This window comes from Sphaerodactylus townsendi, linkage group LG01, assembly GCF_021028975.2.
Source record: "Sphaerodactylus townsendi isolate TG3544 linkage group LG01, MPM_Stown_v2.3, whole genome shotgun sequence".
Taxonomy (NCBI): domain Eukaryota; kingdom Metazoa; phylum Chordata; class Lepidosauria; order Squamata; family Sphaerodactylidae; genus Sphaerodactylus; species Sphaerodactylus townsendi.
Window position 1 is genome coordinate 43,805,375 of NC_059425.1, and position 23,108 is coordinate 43,828,482.

A 23,108-nucleotide genomic window follows, 5' to 3' on the forward strand; every position below is an offset into this window, starting at 1 on the left:
GAGGGGCTGAACCAGAGGCTTCTCCATGTGTGCACGTGCCACTTTTCACGGCCACTCCACTCACCTCTCCTTTCAGAGCTGCTCTGGAGAGTTGGAGGGACATGCCCATGCTGCCCTCTGACCCCTGTAAATCGGAGGATAGCGTGGGCGTGTCCCTCCAGAGCAGCCACCACCCCCCCTCTGCCCCATGGAGCAGACGGCTGCCTGCTCCGTCGGGCAGAGGGGCTTTCCCTGCCCAGAGCTGCTGCCTCCCACAAGAGGCGGCAGCACCGGGCAGGCCGCAGACGCCATCCCCCCTCTGCCCCACGAAGCATGCGGCTGCCTACTCCATCGGGTAGAGGGAGTTTCCCTGCCCGGCACCACTGCTTCCTGCAGTGCATTATTTGGGATCTTCTTTTCAGCTCCCTTAAACTGCCACCATCTTTTTCCGGATACAAAACAGTTCAGCTTTGCCTCAGTTATGTATCCATCCCCCTGCACTGACAGATGTTATGGAGTACATGAGGGGGGAAAAAAGAATGATATTGAGCAGAATCCATAACAAAAATAATTATTTGTCTTTGAAGACCCAGCAAATTTAAAGGGCCTGACCTGAAGGCAGCGGCAGCACTTGCCCAACCAGCTATGCAATTAGTTAACATCTATTGATCTAGGCCAATGATGGCGAACCTTTTAGAGATTGAGTGCCAGGGGTGGAGCAAGGGGAAACTGTGTCCGGGGCACACGTGCGCCCTGCACCTCTGCCCCCCAACTGCTCTCACCCTGCCCTGGATTGCCCCAAAACACCCAGTCACACCCCTGGAATGCACTTGCCATGCCCTCGTAGGGGCATGAGTCCAGTGTGTTGCGCGCCCCTTGCCCCCTTGATGCTATGCCACTGCCAAGTGCCCAAACTGGGGTGATGGCGCATGTGCCCACAAAGAGGGCTCTGAGTGCCACCTCTGGTTCGCCACCACTGATCTAGGCTTTTAAAGTGTTTGAGCCTATTAAAAATAATCTAACAGACTGGGGACCTGCAAGAAATCGGAGAAAAAAGGGAAGACCAGTCTGGAAGTTTATCTCCTCCAAAATCTCCCTCTCCAGAATTTCCCCCACTTCCTTTTTCTTTTATCAGACACTCACAGTACAATTCTGAACAGAGTTACACCATTCTAAGACTGAGAAAATCATGGGGCATACCCAGGATTGTGCTGTTATTTGCTTTCAACTCTGTATGTAGCTTTTATGTAGTTTTTATCAGGCTGTGAAGGTGGGGAGGGTAGTTTCCTTTTGGTCACAAAGTTTTATTTGCTGCATACTTGGCAAATCTCCCAAGTATGCACAGGCCTCTGTGCTCATTTTGCAACTTTTGGTCATCCACAGAGAGAACAACCAGTATAGTGATGAGGAGCTCCCCTTTAGCATGCACATTTTATATTTATGTAAATAAAATCTACAATCTGCATAAGATGTTACGGCTTACCTGTCTCAGTTTCCCCATTTCTCCAGCAGTCTCTCCAACAGGGAGAACACATTCTTTGGGTCCGATCTGAACCAGCAGAGCTTCAAGGTTTGAAAACTGATCATTATCAGAGAACTCACACACTTCCAGTTTCCGCTCAAGAGAATCCACTAATCCAACTCCAACAACTTTTTGTCCATCAGCTGAGGAGAGTTTAATACCCAGGATACCAACAGAAGACGACATGTCATGGTTACCAAAGAGAATATCCTCAAATTGGGAAAGGTTTCCTGGAGAGCCCTGTTTGAGAAAGAAAAAGAAATCAACTCATTAGTCAAGAATGATTATAAAGGTCAATATGAAATGCTAAGACACATTAGATCTTTTGAAAGTGCTATCTGAATGTCTAGAGGAATGCACACCCAAAAAGAAATTGGAAGTACACCTTTTTCCCCACGTGAAAAAATTAAGAATTTTCAGGAGGCACAAAAAAAAACCCCTTATATGAAACACTCTCTCTGTTGGAACAATGGAAATGCTTTTTAAGAAAAACTTTAACTTGCTCAAAAGGTAAAGCACAGATTATGTTATGTAAGACAACTGAAAGCATTGGATCATAGTAACTCCTGTGTATAACATAGACATTTGCAATGTACTTCCAAGGATATGTTGTTTAAATGAGAATAATTTTGACAATTATTATGGTACAATATGTTTGATAGCACTACACATTTCCTCAAAATGTCATTCCACCCCCTTAAAAAAGGCCACACATTAAATTTCCAAATTGCTTGCATCTCAAGAGATACTCTGTTACCACCATGGCAGGAATTGAAATAAAAAAATCAACATCTGGATATGAGCCTTTTCAAACTGCAAAACAATTCTAGCAAGACTCTTATAATTACAAAGCTAGAAGGATGTAGAGTACCATTAATTTAACCTAACCCCATAAAAGGACATTTCCACTTCAGGCCACATAATCCCACAAATATATTTGTTATAGCACATAAAAAACCCAAAGAGGAGAAATCTGTAGGGAGAAGGAAGCATGACTGTATATTCATTTAAACTGTCTTCAGCTGCCTCCTAAAGATTGGGGGAAGATGTTTCTTATCTTTGTTTTTGCCATGATGTCTCAGCTGTATAGTTTTCAAGGAAAGAGACATTTGGAGATGGTTTGCCACTGTCTGCCTGTGTGTCACGACCCTGATATTCCTTGGAGGTCTCCCATCCAAATACTTGCCAGGGTCATAGCTGAGAGTCTGAGACTGGCACAAGGTCACCCAGCAAGCTTCCATGGCATGTGTGGGGAACCTGATGGAGAGTTCCTCTAATTACATCCAGCCTATTCACTACCACTTCTCACACATCCTCATCTGAATGTATGAACTGTGACTAAAGAAAGGTGGAAGAATGGCCTGGCCTCAGTCAGTTTTCATACACTATCTCTACCAGCTAGCAACACAGCTGTTTTCTTATGTTCTGCCCGCCCCTTTCCATACCAGGGCACTACTATGAAGGAGCCTTCCAGAACACTTATGAAATTTCTATTCCCTTGTTCTTCTTCATGATGTCTTGAATGTTGACATTTATCTAAATTGTCTAAAGCCTTAGAGATAAGCCAAGACGAATCTTTAAATCAAGTAAGCAAATAATCGATCAGGTTTACTTTCCATAGAAATCTTGCAAGGACAGAAGTATACAAGATTGATTCGTTAAGTGACATGGGATGATTTTTGCATTTACTACCCAACTTTTTGTATCCTTTTTTCTCAGCAGGACAAAGGGAAGCATCTCAGTTTTGTGGGGGGAAAGCTGAGCTCCTTACTTTTCTGAAGGCTTTCAACTGAAATCAAAATTTCAGGAAGTGATTCAGATGATTGGGTGGATCCCACCCAAAACATGCAAACCAAGTTTGCTAACTGCACCCTTTACACTTGTTAACAGGCAAATGGTTCTTTCTCCCACCCTGGACATTCCGCAGATATATATACTCCACTTGCTTTACTACCATCAGATCCTCTGAAGATGCCAGCCACAGATGCAGGCAAAACATCAGGAGAAAATGCTACTAGAACATGGCCTTACAGCCCGGAAACCACACAACATCCCAGTGATTCTGGCTGTGAAAGCCTTCGACAATACAACTCAGATGATTACTGTTGCTAGAGGTGGAACCATTGCTGATTTACTGCATATAAGGAGGGAAACCTCATCAAGAGAAGGAAAATTGGGAACATCTTTATGCCAGCTGTATAAGATCAAAGCTGAGCTTCTATTCCTACTCTCGTGCAAGTATTTAGTCCCAGCACAGGCAAAGATATGAGCCTTTGCTGCACATCAAAGTGCAAGAAACATGGGTCTCTTAGCCCATGGCCCTAAGTGGGTTGGACCAGTGGATCCAGGAACATGCTGAGTGTTGGAATTGTGCAGGGCATACTTTTTTCTTCCATTTGCCTAAATTATATTTCTGGGGGTTTTTTCTCAATTTTTGTAAGTGGTTCTTCGTCTCCAGTGAGACATAAATATTTAAATAAGCAAATCTGTGCCTGGACAGTACCTTTTAGGTTGCTACTCACATCATTCAATTCTTATTCATACAGAAAAATCCATACACATAGAAACCTAGCAGTGTAGGCAAAACCCCTTTTTCTTTGTAAAATAATGAAGCAGTCATGTGAGGTCCATTTGCAGTCTAGTACAGCCCACACACTGATTTATCTTAATGAGAATCATGTCCCAGTCTCCCAGAACTATTAAATACTAATTCAGTCCTCCACACAGGAGCTGTCCATAAGAACCAGTTCTGACTTTTAGAACACACTAATTTCAACCTTCCATTTAGTAAAGAAGCACTAGAATACTTATACATGTGCACAATCTATGTATCTGATACTGCCATGTGATCCCCATCTGCAGATACTTAAATCAGCAGATCAGGCAATACGGATTTTTCTGCAAATTAGGGGTACACCCCAGGTCAGCAGAAAAATATGAAAAGTTAAATATATACATAGTGGGTTTAAATTCCCCCATTTTTTAAAAACAGCATTGTCTGCACATCTGCATTGTTAAATAGAATATATTATAAAATTATACAAAAATGTGAAATCAAGACCAAAAAAAGCACTTAACATCCTTATTCAATCCAACGTTTTATGAGGAAAAATACCTTGTGCGCCAAGTGCCACTCATTCTCCTTAGTAGATTTACTTCCAGCTTTGTTCTTGTACACCTCCACCCTATACTGACGAACTAGAAGTAGATCCCTCAAAAAAGACTCAAAGTTCATCTTGCTAAGTGAAACACTTTCAAGTTTCTGGGTTCCTAGGAGAAAGGAAAAGTTGATTTAAGAAGTGCTGGTTTGCACCTACAAAGAGAGATGATCAAATAAAGCAATTTTAATCAAGGTACTTAGCACTCTCACTAAAATTTGATCAGACAGAACCATTATAATGAATTAAAAAAGTAGAAAAAAGTTGTTTACAGCTTTTTCACAACCAAGCAAAATTCACAACCAAGACAATAATCAATGTACTAAGTGCAGCAAAGATGTAAACGTTGGTCTACTTTTATTGTACATCTACAAAAGAAAGTACCTGACAAATGGACTGGCAAGTCACTGAGCATACAAAAATACAACACAAAGTAAACCTATCCAGTTTGGCCTCTATTGACTTCACATCTCATGGAACATTTTCCATTTATCTCCAGAGTCAATACAATGACTACCAAGTGATTTCTGCATTTTCTGCCTAAAAAGGCATTTTAGTCTCTTATTTTTCCTAAGAAAACCCATTTTGCCTCTTGTTCTGCAAAATATTAACTGCAGCCTACCACCAAAATCATTCCAAATTGCATGCTCACCTAGTAGTTAATACACAACTCATTGTAAACGGCTTCTATTTAAGATTTTCGTAACATTACTGACTTAAACCACTAACTTAAACTACTGACTTAAATCACCCCTTATGTCCCGCATAGACCGCTGCGTTGAGCAGCAGCGGAACTGCTGGAAACCCCTGGCCCTGCGACGATGGGGCTGGCCTCGACCTGGGCCAGGGCCTTTACGGCTCTGGCCCCTGCCTGGTGGAACGCTCTCCCTCCAGCTGCCCGGGCCCTGCGTGACCTTGGTGAGTTCTGCAGGGCCTGTAAGACGGAGCTGTTCCACCGGGTCTTTGGCGGGGCTGGCCGCTGATCTACCGCCCCCCACTGAAGCTGCCAGTTTTCCATCTTAGCAGGGCCTTGATTCCATCTTGGGTCCTGCCTCTCCCCTCCCAGCTTTTTGATCTGGCGCCTGTCTTTAAATTTGCTTGCTCTTAACTTTGTTTATTTAAATTTTAAGTAACTGCTGCTGTTGGAAATTTGTTTTAATAGGGTTAAGTTTTATTTATGTATTTTATGTGCTGTTATTGAAAACAGATGTACTGTGAGCCGCCTCAAGCCCTTTGGGGGTGAGGTGGCCTCTAAAGCCAATAAATAAATAAACAACCTGAGGCAGAAACCCTACTGAGCCTTAATTGGCAGTAAACCCCATTGAACTTGCTTGCAAACACGATTGGGATCCCAGTAACAGCAGCGTCCTTCCACATTTTTCTCTTTAAATATTTTGAGTTTTTAAAATTTTGCACATCACTTTTCCACAGTTTAAGACAATTTACAATAGTGCTACAAAAGCAAGTTTATATAAATTACAAAACCATCATGCAAAATACACAACTTTCAGATGGCTTAATGTAAAATTAACTTTTGAGGCCATGATTATGGGGGGGGGGGGGGATTGGAAGTTATTAGGTTCATGTCCAAGAAATAATTATCTTCCCTTTTTTTTGTTGCAAGCAGTATCCTTTATTAATGGGTTACCAAATTACTGGGGAATCTCTCTATCTGATAAGTGGAATAACCTGGGGATGACTTCTAAACCAAACAGAAAGCAATTAAAGGCCCACAGTCCACCCTCCCCACAAATTCTAATCCAGCCCCCAAACAAGCTAACTCAAACACCAAGACTCCCTGTTGAACAGCCGACAGCCTCTTCCCCAGACCCCCCCACCCCAGATCCTGCCACACCCGCACCTGTTCCCAGAAGCCGAATAACTTCCCGCGTGCGAAAAAGGTCCTTGGCCGCCAGCGCCGCATCTTCGCGGTGCACCGTGTAATGATCGCCTCGCTCGAAGAACCGCACGGTGGTCTCGGGCTTAGGGGGCATAGCCAATACCGCGCGCACAAACCCATTGTCTGAGGCCGACCCCTCGCGCGGAGAATGATCTGAGGAAGCCGCCATGCTGAAATCTCCCGCCAGCAACAGCAACGAGGCGTGCAATTTCCGCCACCACCACCTCCACTGGAACCAATCGGAACGCGAAGATAACGTCGACGGATTTGTGTGAGTGGCTTGTCGGCTCTCGGCCACCGTAGAACTATGCGTTCTTCATAGCCGCTGAGAGATACGTGAGCTGTCTCGGACACCGTCTATCTATTGCTATGCCAACGGGGGGGGGGGGGGGCTGAAAAACGGTTGCAATGGGAATAGTAATGGCGGCGATTTGTGTTGGCCGTTTTTAAGTCTGTTCTTCCGTTAGATTGCCCAGACTGCTGCTCTTTTCCCCTTGGCTTGGTGTACTCTTGCCAGCAATAACAGTCTCCGCCCCATTGCGTGTCGCGCAGCCAATGAGAGCATATTGATATTACCAGTTCCCCCCCCCACACACACACACACACGCTGATTACGTTTAGGCCGCAATAGAAATAACACAATCTATCTCGAGCACCATGGCAACTGGTGCATGCTTGGGGCTATGATAGGATGCGAATAGTTTAGAAACTATAGAATCAGAGTATTTGTCCAAGGCTTTCACGACCGGATTCAACTGGTTGTGGTGGGTTTTCCGGGCTGTGTGGCCGTGGTCTGGTAGATCTTGTTCCTAACGATGCAGGCGAAACGTTAGGAACAAGATCTACCAGACCACGGCCACACAGCCCGGAAAAACCACCACAACTATAGAATCAGAATTGGAAGGGGCCATATAGGCCCTCTAGTCAAACCCTTGGCTCAATGCAGAATCAGCCTAAAGCATGCCTAACAAGTTTTCCTCCCAGTGCTCCTGGAAGACTAGGAGAGGGAGCTCAGCATCTCCCTAGGCAGCCAGTTCCACTGCTGAACTACTCTTGTGTATGTTTTACCATCAAGTCAAGACTAACGTCCAAGGGTTTCCAAGACGAGAAGTTCAGAGGTGGTTTTGCCATTGCCTGCTTCCTGTTAGGCCTCTGGGTTTTCCTTCCCCAAACCCTACTAGACTTGCCATCTCTAGGTGGGGAAATACCTGGAGATTTTGAGGATGGCTCCTGACGGCAGGGTTTGGGGGAACTTCAACGGGATGTAATGCCTCAGAGTCCACTTTCCAAAGAAGCTATTTTCTCCAGGGGAATAGATCTCTTGTAATTGCAGGAGCTTTCCAGCTACCACCTGGAGGTTGGCAACCATAGTCAAGGCTGACATGTGTGACTGGCCCAAGGTCACCCGGCAAAATTTCCACTGCAGAGTGGGACTTCAAACCTAGTTTCCCAGATCCTAGTCAAACATCTTAATCACTACACCACAGTGGCTCTCAAGTACTGCTCTTATTTTCCTAACAATCCAGCTGGTACCTTTCTGCCCATAATTTATACTGATTATCAAGAGTCTTATCCTCTGCTGCCAATGGATGACAGCCTTTCAAATACTTGAAAGCACCCATGTCCCCAGTCAACCTTTTCAACAGAATGAATATTCCCAAGTCCCTCAGCCTTTCCTTGTAGGACTTGATCTCCAGGTCCCTGATAATCCTTTTCTCTCACCTCTGCACCAGGCTCTATTCTGTCTTGAAGTGAGGCTTCCAGAACTGAACACAGGTGTGGCCTGACTAACGCAGTGTACAGTGGGACTATGACAGCCTGCGATTTGAATGCTGTGCCTTTGTTATATACCAAGATCAGAGTAGCCTTTTTGCCACTGCATCACATTGGTTGCTCAAATTTAGGTTATGGTGCACCCCAAGAGCTTGTTTGCACACAATGCTAGAAGCACATCTCCTGTCCACTATGCACAATTCTCATTTTGCTCCCTAGAACTCTTCATTTATCCTTGGCCTATTGCAGTAGTTCTCAACCTGGGGGTCGGGACCCCTTTGGGGGTCAAACAACCCTTTCGCAGGGTTCGCCTAAGACTCTCTGCATCAATGTTAGGGTTGGGGGTCACCACAACATGAGGAATTGTATTAAAGGGTCCGGCATTAGGAAGGTTGAGAACCACTGGTCTATTGCATCTTGTTCACATCTGCCCACTTTTCCAGTGTATTCAGATCTCGCTGAATTCTCTTCCTGTATGTTCGCTCCTCCTCCCAATTTGAAGTAATTTACAAATTTAATGAGAAGTCTCTTCACTTCATCATCCAGATAACTTAAGAATCTTGTCGACTGCTGTCAAGTCAGTCTTCCCTTTGAGCTGAAGAACTTTAGTTACTTCCACTGATCAGTCTAGCAATATCAAGGAACTGGCAACACATTGGATCCAGGATTTATTAAACTCATAACTTGTAAAAAAGTCCAGCAGATTTGAATAAAAATATTTTACAGACACTTTAAAAAGCACACCACACTTTACTGTATGCAAGAGACATGTCTGACAGTCAAAGCAGATTAGACATTCTGTAGAACTTTCAAACATGATTCTCATTCAGTATACACTAAACAACAAGGCATCATTAAAATATTACATTAATTGTGACAAGAGGAGGATTAATTTGAACATGCTATGTCTTAGCCCTGTAAATGCAATATGCCTGTACAGGTCCTACATTTGAGGCAATCCTCTTCACTAAAGCTACAGGTATTCACTGTATAAAAATGACGTCCACATAGTTTATGTTCAGTTTTGTTGTTTTCACCACACTTATCTTGTGATCCTTGTTACAACAGTTAGGATTTTAGTTCTCTGTGCATTTCATTCATTTCCTTTACCTGAGGAAAAAGACAGAAAAACTTAGTTGTTTACCAGTAGCACTAGCTAAAAACCATGGCAAAAGTTTAATCAGCCTGTCAAGAGGTGATGTGAACACTTATCGCAAATGTGCATCTGTAATGTTCATAGTTATGAGTAACCCTCTTGACTAGTGTTTGAGTCAAGAAACGCACTCTCATACTGCTAAGTATTGATCATAAATTAGGTTCGCAAGAAGTCATTAGATACAGAAAGAAATTAAGTTGCTATTGTAGTTATACACCAAGTTTTAAGATCAATATATGCTCTAGCCACTTTATGAGGAAGCTTGAAATTCATTGCCACTGCTAGTTTGCCCAACAGATGTGTCTGTTCACTATCAGTTTTATCTACAATTTTAGGAAAAACCTCTTTCCCTAGATAATCTGAACTGAACACCCTTAAAAGAACGTAGCCATAGCTCTCCTGGGCAACAATGGACTTCACCTACCAAGCACAAGTTAGTTCCCAAGCCTACAGGTGTCAAAGCCTGACACTCAAAGGAGATTGTTGTTCATCCTATTAAACTACTGGCAATCTCCTGGTCATCTTTGTTGCACAGTTTATTAGCCCCTGGTTTCTAACACTTGAACCACGCAGATTCATTCTACTGAAGTCATTGTCCACAGAACATATTCTAAGTGCTCCAAAATTTAAGGTATTAGAAAAACTGCCCAGCTATTTTAAAGGCCCCTCTTTTTGAAATGAGCACTTACCTCTGCTTTTTCATATTTCCCCGTCTTTCTTCTAGTGAAAACCTGAAGGGAAACAATATATTAGGCACAGTCCTTTCATAACATAATTTAGTGTATCCACAACTACAAAGAAACAAAGAGCTAGAAGGGACTTCAGGCGTCATGTAACACTTGCACAACACAGGAAATTGACAGCTACCCTCCCATTCCTCCAGTTACCCCTGACCTATGCAGAAAGGAAGGCAAAAAATCTTTAGTATTGCTGGCCAATCTGACCTGGAAGAAAAATCCTTCATGACCCCCAAGTGGCAACTGGCATTACCCTGGGCTTGTAAGAAAGGACCATGAGACCCAAGTACTGGCATCCTTTTCTGCTCTCCCTCTCATGACTTGCCTAAGTTCAGGAATAAGCATTGACATCAGGTGGCCATCTAGTCTCAACTTAAAAGCCTCCAGGGAAGGAGAGCCCACTACCTTCAAAGGAACACTGTCAGAAAGTTCTTCCTAATGTTTAGCTGAAAAATCTTTATTTAATTTCAACCTGTTGGTTCTGGTCCAACCTTCTGGGGCAAAGAACCTCTTCTCCATTCTCTATATGACCACCACTCTGAAGCCGTTGTAGCAGGGGAAAGCAGACTAAAAATCTAATAAGTAAAACTTTGAATATCGCTATCATATCACCTCTCAGCTATCTCTTTTGCAGGCTAAACATACTGAGATCGTCTTTCAAACTGAAGCGCCCAAAACTGAACATAATACTCCAAAGTGACGCCCAGCCACAGCAAAGTGCTACCATCACTTCATGTGACCTGGACAATACTGCTGCATTTGCTTTTTTAAGCTACTGGACCACATTCCTGGCTCATGTTCAGTGTCTGGTCTACTTTCTAAGTCCTTCTTGCATATGGTACTGCCAAGACAAGTCTCCCCCATCTTATGATGAATTTGATTTTTCTTACCTAAATGCAGAACCTATCCTGTTGAAATTTATTTTAGTCGTTTTAGCCCAATTCTCCATTATGTATCTTGACTCGATCTTTGACTGTATTTGCTACCTCAGTTATTAGTTACCATCTGCAAGTTTAATGAGCCTCCCCTTTATTCCTTCATCCAAGTCATTTATAAAGATGCTGAACAACACAAGGCCAAGGACAAAATCCCAGAGGTATGCCACTTGCCACCCCTCTCCAAGAGGACGAGGAATCATTAAAAAGCAGAGTCATTAAAAAGCAGGTCAGTAGTTACCAGGATCCTTTCCCCCCCTTTCTTGAAAATGGGGACAGCATATGCTTGCCTCCAATCTTCTGGCACCTCACCTGTTTTCCAAGAACTCTCAAAAATAATGGATAGAAGCTCAGAAATTACACTCACATGTTCCTTCAGTAGCCTTGGATGAAATTCGTCAGGCCCTGAGGACTTAATATCATTTAAATAACTAGTTGTTTAAATAGCACCCTATGCCTATCCTAGGCTGTAACTCCCTTCCCTCATAATGTGTTCTCCTTCTGCCAAGTTGACCACTATTTCTCTTACAAGAGAAGACTGAGGTGTTTTCTTCATAACTTGTTAAAAACTTCACTTTTTTTCTCCCTGCAGTGTGCCTTTCACTTCCTTGTTCTTTTTCTTGCTTTTTTGTTGTTTAGCCTAAGGTCTTATTAAGCTTTAGCTTTTCTTACACTCTCCCTACAAAGCATTGGTTGTTTATATCCATCCTTGGTTTTAAGGCCTTCCTTCCATTTTCTAATGAGTCCTTCAGGATTCATTTATTTAGAAAGCTGTTTATGGAACCATCCTGGCTTCTTTAGGCTCCTCCCATTTTTCTTTCTCACTGGAATTTTTTGTGATTGTGTCTTCATTATCTCACTGTTAAGCAACTCCCACTCCTCTTGAACTCTCTTGTCCTTAAGTATTTCTGATGACATTCTATCCAGCATACATTTAAGTAACTCCTATGTCAGAGGCTGTCCACTAGTGAATCTGCTTGTTAAACATACTGCCCATGAAATATTCCACAATTAACCTTTCCCAGGGCTGGCTGCTCATCCAAGGAACACATCTCATCCCTACTTTCATTTTAGTGAAAGGGAATGGAAAGTAGGGAAGAGATATGATCCTCATATGAGCAAACTGCTGTCTCCAGAAGTGCTCCTAAGTTTTTGCAACAGTGAAAACAAAGAGGATCCCTGGAGCTGTTTCACATCTGGTAAACAAGTTTGAGCAGACTTAAACCTTTTCTCAGAGTCCTGATCCAAATCACAGCCCTATGTCCTTGAAAACTAAATACTTTCAAAGACTGCCAAGAGTTTAATATTTGATATCTGGTTTGCCAGGATCCAGGGCTGACCCAGAAACAAGAGTTACATGTAGTTGGAGCCTCACTCTCCCCTTTACACTTATAGTGAAGTAGTATTTCCACAGACTGAATAAGTCTTTTCACAAAAAATTAGTGCCCCCTCTTGGCTTTAACTGTAACCTATAAGGAGCTAAAATTGATCATTGGACAAAGCGTACCAATACAAGGATGCCAGCAACTACTGCTAATGTCACAACAACAATGACAGCAATTATTCCAGCGGTCAAATTAGTCATTGCGAACTCTGGTGGCTTTTCATCAACGTAGTAGATCAATGTGTCTTTAAGTTGCAGAGGTTCTCCTTGGACTGTAATGTTCAAGAATGAATAATGTATGGCATTCCCTTTAACCTGAAAGCGAGCAGAAACATTACTCTTTCCATGTGGACCTTGGAAAGGTGGTATTGAACATGTTAAAACAGAAAAGAGCATATTTTGTTTAAAATAACAGGATGATATACATACCTCTTTTTCAAAGTAGTATGCTACATCTGCTATATCCACATCCTTTTCAGATTTCTCTGAAGCATTTTGTTTCAGTTCAATAGTGATATAAGGGTTTTCATACTGGAAGAAAAGAGATAATATAATAAGTCAAATCCGATTGTTCCCATTTTCATATTTGAGAAATCAATGAGTTTAACAGCAATGTTCCTTTGAATAGTAGTATGAGAGACATAACTACATCAGCAACTACAACTAGTTAACTAACTGTTTTAGTGCTGACTGATAAGAATATAACACGTGAACGCTCAGCTTTGATAGCTCAGAACACTGAAATGGGATTTCACAAGAAATGCCAACTGTGAAATAGCAAGCTATGGAATGGATAGTGAAGTAAGAATAGATTATAGCCTGCTTTTCCTTGTGCTCCCACCCGCCGCCAGCAAAAGTTAGGAATTACTAGTAAGCAAGTACAGATTGGCAATATCAGTTCTCCCATTCTAGTTTTTCAGCCATTTGATATGCCATCTTGTAACTAAAAGCAGCATATATTAAACAAAGAAATTACAATGTACACATTTTAAAATTCCCACTATTCTAAATAAGGTATGTTTGATATTGATAGGAAGCAGCCTGCAAGTGAACCAAGAAGATCTTGCTATTAGTATTCTATGTCACTATCATACCGTAACACTTATGTGCTTCTGATTCAAGAGATAACGTTGAGCAAGTGCTTCTGTGAAGGCCCTGCAAATTAAAGGTTAAGAATTAGAAGCTGCCTTGTTCTAAAGATACTTCCAATAGGGGTATAAGTTCAGCCCAATATTAGGAAGACTTACCTCTTGACAGAATGGTTGTCCAAATCAGTATTAACAGGTGTCGTTTCAATAATAATCCAACTGGGGAAAAAATTGAAAGTTTTTTTTACCCTAAAGAAATTAGCTGGATATTCCTGGAAATTAGCTGGATATTCAGGAAAATGTTGCCTGTCAAAATTGCTATAAGGGTGAACTTTTAAACTTTATGGGAGCCATTTTGTAGATGTAAACTGCAAGTTTTAATTTTAGGATCAGAAGCAACAACCAGATTATAAGGCTGCCTTCTCTTTAAAAGCTTACCTGTGCCCCCACCTCCCACCAGCAAGAGTTAGGAATTATTAATAAGCAAGTACAGATTGACAATATTAGACCTACCATTCTAGTTATTCAGCCATTTAATATGCAACCTTGTATCTTGTTTGTTGAGGTTAATAAAGATTTTATCCGTTGGATGGGCATGCTCCTTCTAGTTCCAATTCTGACCCCATGTCTGTTGTTGTCCGCTTTAATGGTATATTGCTGGATCTAATTTTAAACCTTTTCAAATTGCTACAATATGTGGATGTTGCTTGCATGCTCATGCAATTTTGATTGATACAAAAATTTACCTGCTGGCAGCTATCACAAAAGCATTGTTGATTATGCTTGCATATTCTCTTCAAGGAAACATGGTGCAAAATACAAATTCATTTTCACATTAAGACTTACCTTGTCCTGACTACTTCACTGCATGTAATATTTTCATCACCCTTTTCAGTTCTTCGTACTCCAGCGGAGTTCACACACCAACAAGTGCTTGTCCTATTACACTGTTTAGCTTTGAACCTGCCATCATTGTCACACTCCGGATCATAAATACCATCGTTGTCTATAAAAGCGTGACTTGGTCGAACTGTCCTAGGCTTTTTTAAGCGATACATTTCTGCCTTCATCAGTAGGCATTTTGAAGTCACTAAAAAGGAAGAAATATAACAGCCCACCTTCAAACTCAAGGGTGATTTTTACCAAAAATATGTATGTTAGAGTTACCCAACTATTCTTGTACTTACATGTTTCACAGGACACTGTAACATTAGACCCCACAGAGATACACTTGCATTCACCATTACTTAATATGCAGTTTTCTACTTGTTTGTTCTTTTTACATATACATTCTTCTGCAAAAGTCAAAATACATTTATTAGAAATCTTTGGTTATCAGTAAAAGATGCAAGCAATTATCTTTACTTCAGAGTGGAAGCTCAACATTTTCAACACAAGGAAGTCTGGTGCAAGGTTCTTGTTATTTCTTAATGTCTGCTATACGGATGCATATAAATACTGTGAAACCAACACCATGCTTTATTCCTGCACTTTTATAAAAGGTGTAACTGGTATCATTATTCACAGCTCAGATTAAGCCATTACTACAAAGGATTAATCCACTGGTTTTTTGTGCACACAAAAAGCAGTTACAAAAATCCAAATAGGTCCTTAACACAACCCCACATAACACTGATTTTCCAGGCAGGATGGAAGAAAGGCAGCTAGGGAATGTGCAAACAGCACTTTCAAGGAACTGGCTTGAATTCTCTTCCCTCCCCACCCGTCCATCAGAGGGGAGGGCTGAGGGTGATTGAGACCCAGGCACCTGCCCCTGTTGCTCACTGGTTGTAATCTCCCCTGGTTTAGCCTTCTGTATATTTTTATTTTAAACGTATTCAACTGCTCATGTAGAGCTACTCCACCCATTCACCTAGCCTGAAGAGTACACCGGTTTTGATTACAAGATGTACCAAAACTCAGTTAATATTGCATACTCAACAAGTTGGCCTCTTCTAAAAGGTGTGGCTCACAAACACAGGGCAGTTTCTCAGATCACATTTAAATACCTAAAGAACTATTTTAACAAATATCCTGGAATCTTTCCTTATTCCCTCAGACATTGGTCTCAAAATACAGTCACTCCCCATCCATGTCCCCAAGGCCATTTTGATTTTATTTATACTTTCAAAAAGCACCAAATATTAAGGCAAGTAGTGTAACATTCCAGTTTCATTCAACAGATTGAGCTCAACATCTATGATTTGGGGGACAGGAAGAGATTTCTATGAAGACATCTCTCAACACTATTTGAGAATGCTCCAGCAGCATAACTTTGAGGAAACTGAGCACAGCAGCCAAAAGGTCTTGCAGCTTTTGGAAGACTATAAGAAATTCATTCAGGCATAATCATTGCTGAGCCACAGACCAAGATGAAATATCCTTTGACTTACAAAAGACTGTGCCCACAGGAATAAAACACCACAAGACAGATTAACAGGGCTATCAAAATATACCCTTAAATTAATTTCATGGGGAGGGGATCCCATGGAATCCAAGTCTCCCTCCCTCAAATGTGATGCTTTTTGAGGGTCTAATCGTCAGATACGGCAAAGTCTCCCCCCCCCCCCCCCCGCACCTCCTTCAAGAAAGAGCAAGCTCCTGGAAAGAAAAGTGTGGAAGAAAAACCTACTGTTGGGTAAAGTATTGGAGTTGGGAAGAGGAAACTTAAGAAACGGGCAAGTCCTGACTGGTTGTTAAAAAGAGTTTTAACTTCCCGCTCTAGAACAAGCAAGAATGCCACAAACAATATCCCTTGATTTGTATCTCGCTGGGAACACATTTAAGGCTTTTTGACTCCTCGAATAGTCAAGATTTCTTCCCATCTGTGATTAAACTAACAAATCTTGTAAATAGACAGGAAAACATGAATTCGATGGGAGATGGAAACTTTACTTTTGATAAGAAGCTGAATCGATCATGTAAAAATAAAAACTCTAGCATGGATAATGTGATAATGATTACCTAACCAGTAAAGGTGTTTTAGAGTTGGTGGATAGAAGACAGCGATTCAAAGACTTCGTGAAGGTTTCTCTGGGATCCATTATGTAATGATTAATTAATACAGTTTTGGATAAATGTCTTTTCTGTTCCTAACTATTCTGAAATACCTTTTTCTATTTCTATTCTGTCAAATAGATATTGTAAAAATTAATTTAATTTTTAAAAAAATTCTTCCCACAATGGCTACGCGAGGTTCACCTGTGATCGACGGAGGTTGTACTGTAAAGGTGGGCAGGTGTGCTTAATGGTCTACCTGTGAGGAAGAAGGCGCGCCCGCCCGTATACAGGCAGCCCTCGTGCTTGGGGCGCTTCGGTTAGGGCGGCGCCATGAGGGGGTCTCGCGCCTCCGAAGCAGCCGGAGCCTCGACGGGTAGGCAGCCAGTCAGGCAACTCCTCCCTCTCCAGGTGCGACTGTCGAGCTATAGATACCACCCAAAGCCCCGCTGTCCGATTCGTAACGCGCAGGTAACCTGGTTCTTCCCCCCACCCGCTCAGAGCCCCATAGACGCGACGCCATTTTGTGGCGCCGCCCGAACTTGCTGCCCTTGTCCATGGGGGCGCCCGACGGCGCCATTAAATATCCCCTCGTGCAAACTCTCGGGAGAAGAAAAGAGCGCAGCGAAGAGAAGAGAAGCGGCGGGGGAAAGTCCCACTTACCACTGTGTACGGAGACGGTGAGAGCAAGCACTGCCATCAGGACCAATGCGAGCCTGCGGTGAACAGCCATCGCCAGGTGAAGAGTGGCGCGAGTTGACAGAGCGCTTTTCCTCCTCAGTCGCCCGCCTTGTTCTTCTTGTTTCTCAGCAGGTCCCGCGGGTAAACCGAGCCTCTCTTCTCACCGAGCAGCGCCGCTGCCGTGGGCTCCGCTCGGACCTTTGCTGTCCCTTTCCTGGTCGCGCTCCCGCTGCCTCTTCACGCAAAAGACAAATGAGTCTTTTTGGCTCCCGCCTCCTAGGGTTTATAGCCCGCGGCAACACCTGAGCGAAACCGGGCGCGGCTGGAGGGGGCGGGGCGAGAGGGACTCACCTGCGAGCCTGGCCGACCGTGTATGGGCTTCCGGCGGAGGGCGAAACGGGGAGGAGCCGTCTGGTGGAATATACCTGTTTGGAATATGGTGTGTAAAGCCTTCAGAAGGATCGTTTTAATTTAATGAACCTACTTGTGTAGGATAATTTTATTCTTTTTGCAGACACTTTTTACTCCTTGTGATTTCTCCGTTTTCCATCCTGCTGTATGGTGCTTTCATGGTGTGTAAAGCCTTCAGAAGGATCGTTTTAATTTAATGAACCTACTTGTGTAGGATAATTTTATTCTTTTTGCAGACACTTTTTACTCCTTGTGATTTCTCCGTTTTCCATCCTGCTGTATGGTGCTTTCATGAGCAGCTTTATGATGGTATTTATCCTGTACTTTCTACATCAGAGGCAGCGTGGTGTAATGGTTGAGAGTATCTGCGAGACCCAGGTTTGAATTTGACTTACACCATGCAAGCTCACTGGGCGACTGAGTCAGTCACACTGTCATTGTAATCTACCTCATAGGATGGTTGTGAGGATAAACTGAAGAGAATGATGTAAGGTGCTTTGGGTCCCTATTACAAAGAAAAGCAGGATACATAAATAAATAATATACAGCAGGGGAAAGAATAAACTATGATGATAGTAACTTTGTATTAACATAGAGTTCCATATTCCATAATAATTTTTGAGTCCACTGAAAGGGAACAACAGATTGAGTAATCAAATAGTTGAGACAAGGGTAAAAAATACTGATTAGGGAATATATATTGTTAATAAAATCTCATCAAAAACCTGGAAAATATGTAAACCTCTCACACCAGAAAAACTTGTGAATTCTAATTTCATGTTCAGACTGGACCAAGACACTAAGTTCAGAGGAGGATTTTGTCAAACTGTTTTTACAAGAGGCAAACATTGGTTCATGGGCTCTAAGTTTCTTCACTGCAGTCATTTATTGGCTAGACTGGAATCAATGATTAAAAATAACATTTGGAAGAAATGTTAATGAACAAAATTACAACCAAAATAAGAAAAATTGGTAAGGAACTGAGGTGTCACCATCCCAAAATAAAAGTTTCCCTCCAAAACTTAAATTTGCTGTGTGTGGGGGCAGGTCAGGGATTACTTCTTATGGACATCTCTCAATTTCAGGGCAAAAGCTTGGGGAATGACCATACTTCAGTAACAGACCCCATATACGAGTAAAAGCCCAGCATTTTTATCTGAAAAGGTTTCAGGTATTAGAACTGAGGCAGGCATCTGTTTGAGACCCCAAAGAACTGAGGAATAAACAATATTGGCGAAGGCTTTCACAGCCGGATTCAACTGGTTGTTGTGAGTTTTCCAAGCTGTGTGCCATTGTCTGGTGGATTTTGTTCCTAACTATATTGATACAGTAATGCCTTCAAATATGTAATTTAAGGCAATGAAGGGCTTTAAAGATTACAACCAGCACCTTGTATTAAACTCAGCAAACAACCGGCAACCAGTGTTATAATTTTAATATAGGTATTATAGTAGCCTGCGACCTGCTGCTCAACAAATCAAAGTTTAGGTTGGAAGAGAGTGGTTTCTTTGGCCATAGGAACTTCCTCCAACCTGTGTAGGACATTACCCACTTATTTATTCATTCAGTCATACATTGCCTTTCTATCAGAATGTAGAGTACTTTACAACACCTTTCTCTCCTCACTAATCTTCACAATAACACAGTGAGCTTCCAAGGCAGGGGGGATTCAAACCTGGGTGTCACAGATCCTAGACTAACATAATAAACACTACACCACACTGTCTGAAATGTTAGAGGCAACTGTAAAATTTAATTGAGAGGGCATTTTTATGGGTTGATGACAAACACACAAACTGGTTCCATCTGTAATTTTAAAAGCACAAGTGACTGCCTATCAGTAATCACTCTACTCTCCTTTTCCTACAGCTTGCTTTGTAAAATACTTTGCTCATTGAAAATTAGCAGAAATATGAACTGTAATAAAGATGTGGAAAAATTATTTCCTAATAAAAGAATCCTTGTGCACACTGAAATGAGCTGTTTAAACCCAGATCATATGGACACATATGTTCCAGATAGTGTCATTGTAATCCATCTGATTTCAAGCAAACAGAGGTTAATGAATGTAGAAAGCAAAGATAAAGCAAATCTACAGAGGGCATAGGCTTCTGTGGGATTGATGCAAGACTGCCGAAGGAATTCCCACAGGCCTTAATAACGACATAGACCTGTTATGTTTATCTTGAAATGCAAGATGAACTTCTTTGAGCTCGTGTTTATTAACATATTTGTGAAGGGGGAGGGAAGGAGTCCTTATTTTCAGTGCCTGCCTTCCTTTCTCTTTTTCAATGCCTGCTTTTCTCTTCCCTGTACAAACAGATTTTTTGGCATGGCCTTTGTAACTAAAGAAATAATACAGTGCCTGAAAAATATTCCCTTGATAATAGGGTAAGTAAAAAACTAATTAGCTCATGTTAAGGATACAGCTTGTTGCTTTTCTTTTTTAGGGAATGCATTTGGATACTCCCCAAGTTCACTCCACAACTTTTAAAAAATTTTCATTAGCCCATTATGCATGGAACGCTTTCCTCGGGGCTCTGCACTGTGCAGTGGAGTTGTAATGGGGTCACCTCACATTTCTTTGTTTACATGCGAGGAGTCACCCCACTGTCTGCTGCGCAGCTTGCCTGCTGAACTCTTCCAAGTGTCAGTTCTAACTGCTTTTTCCGGTTCTTTTTACCCATCAACTCACTGTTAAAGGCACAAATCTCATTACACCCAGTGGTCGCAAGATTATTAGCTTTGTTAAAGCCCTTTAACTTGCTGTTATAACTGTTGTATCAATATTGTAGCCCCTTTCTAAAAAATAATCCCTCTGAACAGAAGAAGCAGAGCAATTCCTTGGACCACACTCTACTGAAGAAGAGGACCATGCCCTAGAACTCATGGGGTCTGTTGCATGGTGAGGGGGGAGAATAAGAGGTACAAAAGAATTCTCTCTTACTGGATCAGCTTCTGGGCTAATTAAGCAAAGGAGTTTTTTCAGCTTTAACTTTGGCATCATGAGGTATTCAGTATTAAAACTTCCAGTTCAGAGTGGTATTAATTGTCAGGATCTTTACCTGGTAGTCCATACATGATTGTCAGAGTTGCATGCGTTCCTCCTGCTTTAACAACCTCCTAATCAATTTCCCTTCTATGCAAGTGCATTGTGTCATCTCATCCTTTAGAGCAGGGGTTTCCAAACTTTTCAGTACAAGGGTTTTTAATCTATTAAAATGTTATTCATACATTTTATAAAACTGATTTTTTTCAGCCTGTGAATATTTGTAAAATGTATGATGTGGCCTTTGTACTAAAAAGTTTAGAGGCCCCTGCTTTAGAGTCATGATTAGACAAACAAATTAGTCAAAAGTTCATTTTGGCTAGCTCAGTTCTGCAAATGCTCAGGCAGACAGAGTCCTCCTTTCACAAGAGGATAAAAACACCAGTTGTCCAAGGCAGCTCCAGTTTCATGTCAGCCTTCTCTGCATGGGGGCACCTGTTTGAGCATGTTTGCATACTCCAGGCCACTTCAAACATTCCTTCTTTCACAGTTGAATCTATGTTTGCTTGAATCCAGCAGCCTGGTCAAGGAGGCATCATGCCCCTTTGCTTTGTGGGACCATCACCAAACCTAAAAGCAAGGGTGTCCCTTCATGGAGCTTGTAAGGGTAGTATGAACTCCAAAGAGGCTGCAGTGCTCATTCCAGGACAATGTTTTGCTAGGGGTTTTGGTCCATGTAGGAAGCATTATTACCTAAATTTTCTTGAACTCTGGCTTACATTTAGATCTGCCTTGGATGAAGAACCATCATGTACTCATAAGAACAAACAACGTAACATGAGACTTACGCAAGTAGAGGAATATTTTCTGGTGAAGGCGTCGTCCTTGTTCTGCCGAGCTGAAATTATCTCCCAGCTCATGTTAGCAGAGCACCTCAGGAGCACTCTTCCCAGGTAGATTGGTTCAGATGGTAGAAATCTTTAACTAATAAAAACTCACAAAAAAGCAGGTGTTGATTTATTTGCCACCAAAGCAAACAGAGGTTCAAGGTTCAGAAGCAGTTGGAGGACAGGAAGCAAAACAGGCTAGGTGGGTCAGAGGATTGATTTTTGCATTCCTGCTCTTTCCTTTCCTTCGTAGAACTTTGAAGATCAAACACCAGGAAAACATGATTACACCCAGGTGCCCCTAGTGTTTTGACATAATGACGTTTTCAATCAAGAGTCCTTGGAGGTGCTTTCTGTGATACCTGAAATGGTGGGAAGTCTCTCCCTTTTAGTGTTGGGAAATTAGCTGGAGCAGACTCTTGGCATTGCAAAAGGCCAGGCAACATGGGGTCTTGACTGCCTATTTATACAAGAATCAGTTTTTATATAACAGAGCCCTCCGGGGATGGGGCGGTATAAAAGCTTAAAAAATAAATAAAATAAAATAAATATAGAAACATGCCAGAGAGTGGATCAAAGGTTAACTTTTTTATTAAGGGGTAAAAATGGGATACACAGGCACACAATAAAACAGCAGAACACACACACAGTCCTAAGATATAGACAGTTGTGAGGGGATAGATCTGGAATAAATAATAGATAGGGAGAGGCAATTAAGTTACAGTCACCTGATCTAGGAGCGGAATGGTCCAAGGAACAGAACTGAGCGACCCGCACTTAGCTCTGGAAGCACTGTGGAACAGTATCACAGACAAAGAGTTGTCCAAAGATACCGAACACTGTCTATTGGGATTGTGGTCTTTATAAGGAAAAATGGACCCTCAGGATTATGCAGAGTGATCTAAATCTCCCTAAACAAAAGGGATTTCCTGCCCTTCATGGGAAGGACAAGAAACAGACATTAACCTGCCCCCCTACCTCTCACAGGCTGACCTAGCCACAGTAATCCACACAAAGGTCCCCTCTGGGCTAAACTAGCCACAGTAATCCACATATCTGCAAGACCGCCTCTCCCCTTATTCCCCTCAAAGACCCCTACGGTCTGCAGAGGTGAATTTGTTGGTGGTCCAGGACCCCAGGAATGTTCAGCTAGTAATGACATGGGCCAGGGCTTTTATGGCCCTGGCCCCAGCCAGGTGGAATGCGCTCCCTGGTGATGTCCGGGCCCTGTCTCAGTTCCACAAGGTCTGTAAAATGGAGTTGTTCTGATGGGCCAACCAGGCATCCCTTTTTCTAATATCATTCATGGTCCTCGTCTGGATACAGCATGCACATCTGTCTTTTATGTTTCTATGCCATCTTGTTGAAACTGGTTTTTAATGCTTATGTTTATATTTTTATATTATTTACATTTTTGTATTGTTTTTATATGTAAGCCACCCTGAGTCCTATGGGAGATTGGCGGGGTAAAAATGTAATGAATGGTGGGTCATCAGTCTAATGGGTTGAGA

At 42.1% G+C, this 23,108-nt stretch overlaps 2 protein-coding genes and 1 long non-coding RNA gene across 4 annotated transcripts in view; 1 reads left to right on the forward strand and 2 right to left on the reverse strand.

Moving 5' to 3' along the window:
* The window catches only part of MSH2 (mutS homolog 2), an 84,969-nt gene extending 77,930 nt beyond the window's left edge, over positions 1–7,039 (reverse strand). The window contains exons 1-3 of the mRNA XM_048504761.1: positions 6,521–7,039; positions 4,617–4,771; positions 1,463–1,741 (exon numbers count right to left, since the gene is read on the reverse strand). Of these exons, the coding sequence (XP_048360718.1) occupies positions 1,463–1,741; positions 4,617–4,771; positions 6,521–6,728 (642 nt within the window). The 5' untranslated portion in view covers positions 6,729–7,039. The remainder of the gene's footprint in view (positions 1–1,462; positions 1,742–4,616; positions 4,772–6,520) is intronic.
* Positions 7,040–8,987: 1,948 nt separating this feature from the next.
* On the reverse strand, positions 8,988–17,590 carry EPCAM (epithelial cell adhesion molecule). Of its 2 annotated transcripts, XM_048519479.1 has the most exons (9): positions 17,293–17,587; positions 14,820–14,927; positions 14,479–14,722; positions 13,792–13,851; positions 13,639–13,699; positions 12,974–13,075; positions 12,668–12,859; positions 10,178–10,219; positions 8,988–9,442 (listed from the first exon to the last, which is right to left on the reverse strand). In XM_048519479.1, exons 1-9 carry the CDS (start codon positions 17,360–17,362, stop codon positions 9,401–9,403), a joined length of 921 nt encoding a protein of 306 aa, XP_048375436.1. In that variant the 5' UTR covers positions 17,363–17,587; the 3' UTR covers positions 8,988–9,400. The 2 variants fall into 2 exon arrangements, with proteins under 2 accessions (XP_048375436.1, XP_048375444.1); XM_048519487.1 differs by lacking the exon at positions 14,820–14,927 and having other exon boundaries at positions 17,293–17,590.
* Positions 17,591–17,642: 52 nt separating this feature from the next.
* On the forward strand, positions 17,643–21,760 carry LOC125446021. The gene is made up of 3 exons (XR_007246353.1): positions 17,643–17,749; positions 20,044–20,112; positions 21,496–21,760. It is a non-coding gene; the product is annotated as an uncharacterized LOC125446021 (long non-coding RNA).
* Positions 21,761–23,108: the final 1,348 nt, after the last annotated feature.

Bases quoted from the DNA above. Each gene is read 5' to 3' on its own strand.
- EPCAM (XM_048519479.1), bottom strand. From the start codon at position 17,362: ATGGCTGTTCACCGCAGGCTCGCATTGGTCCTGATGGCAGTGCTTGCT. The intron at 12,860-12,973 runs GTATGTATATCA...GCTCGCTTTCAG, and splicing joins CATACTACTTTGAAAAAGAG to GTTAAAGGGAATGCCATACA. The intron at 9,443-10,177 runs GTAAGTGCTCAT...CTTTTTCCTCAG, and splicing joins GGAAATATGAAAAAGCAGAG to GTAAAGGAAATGAATGAAAT.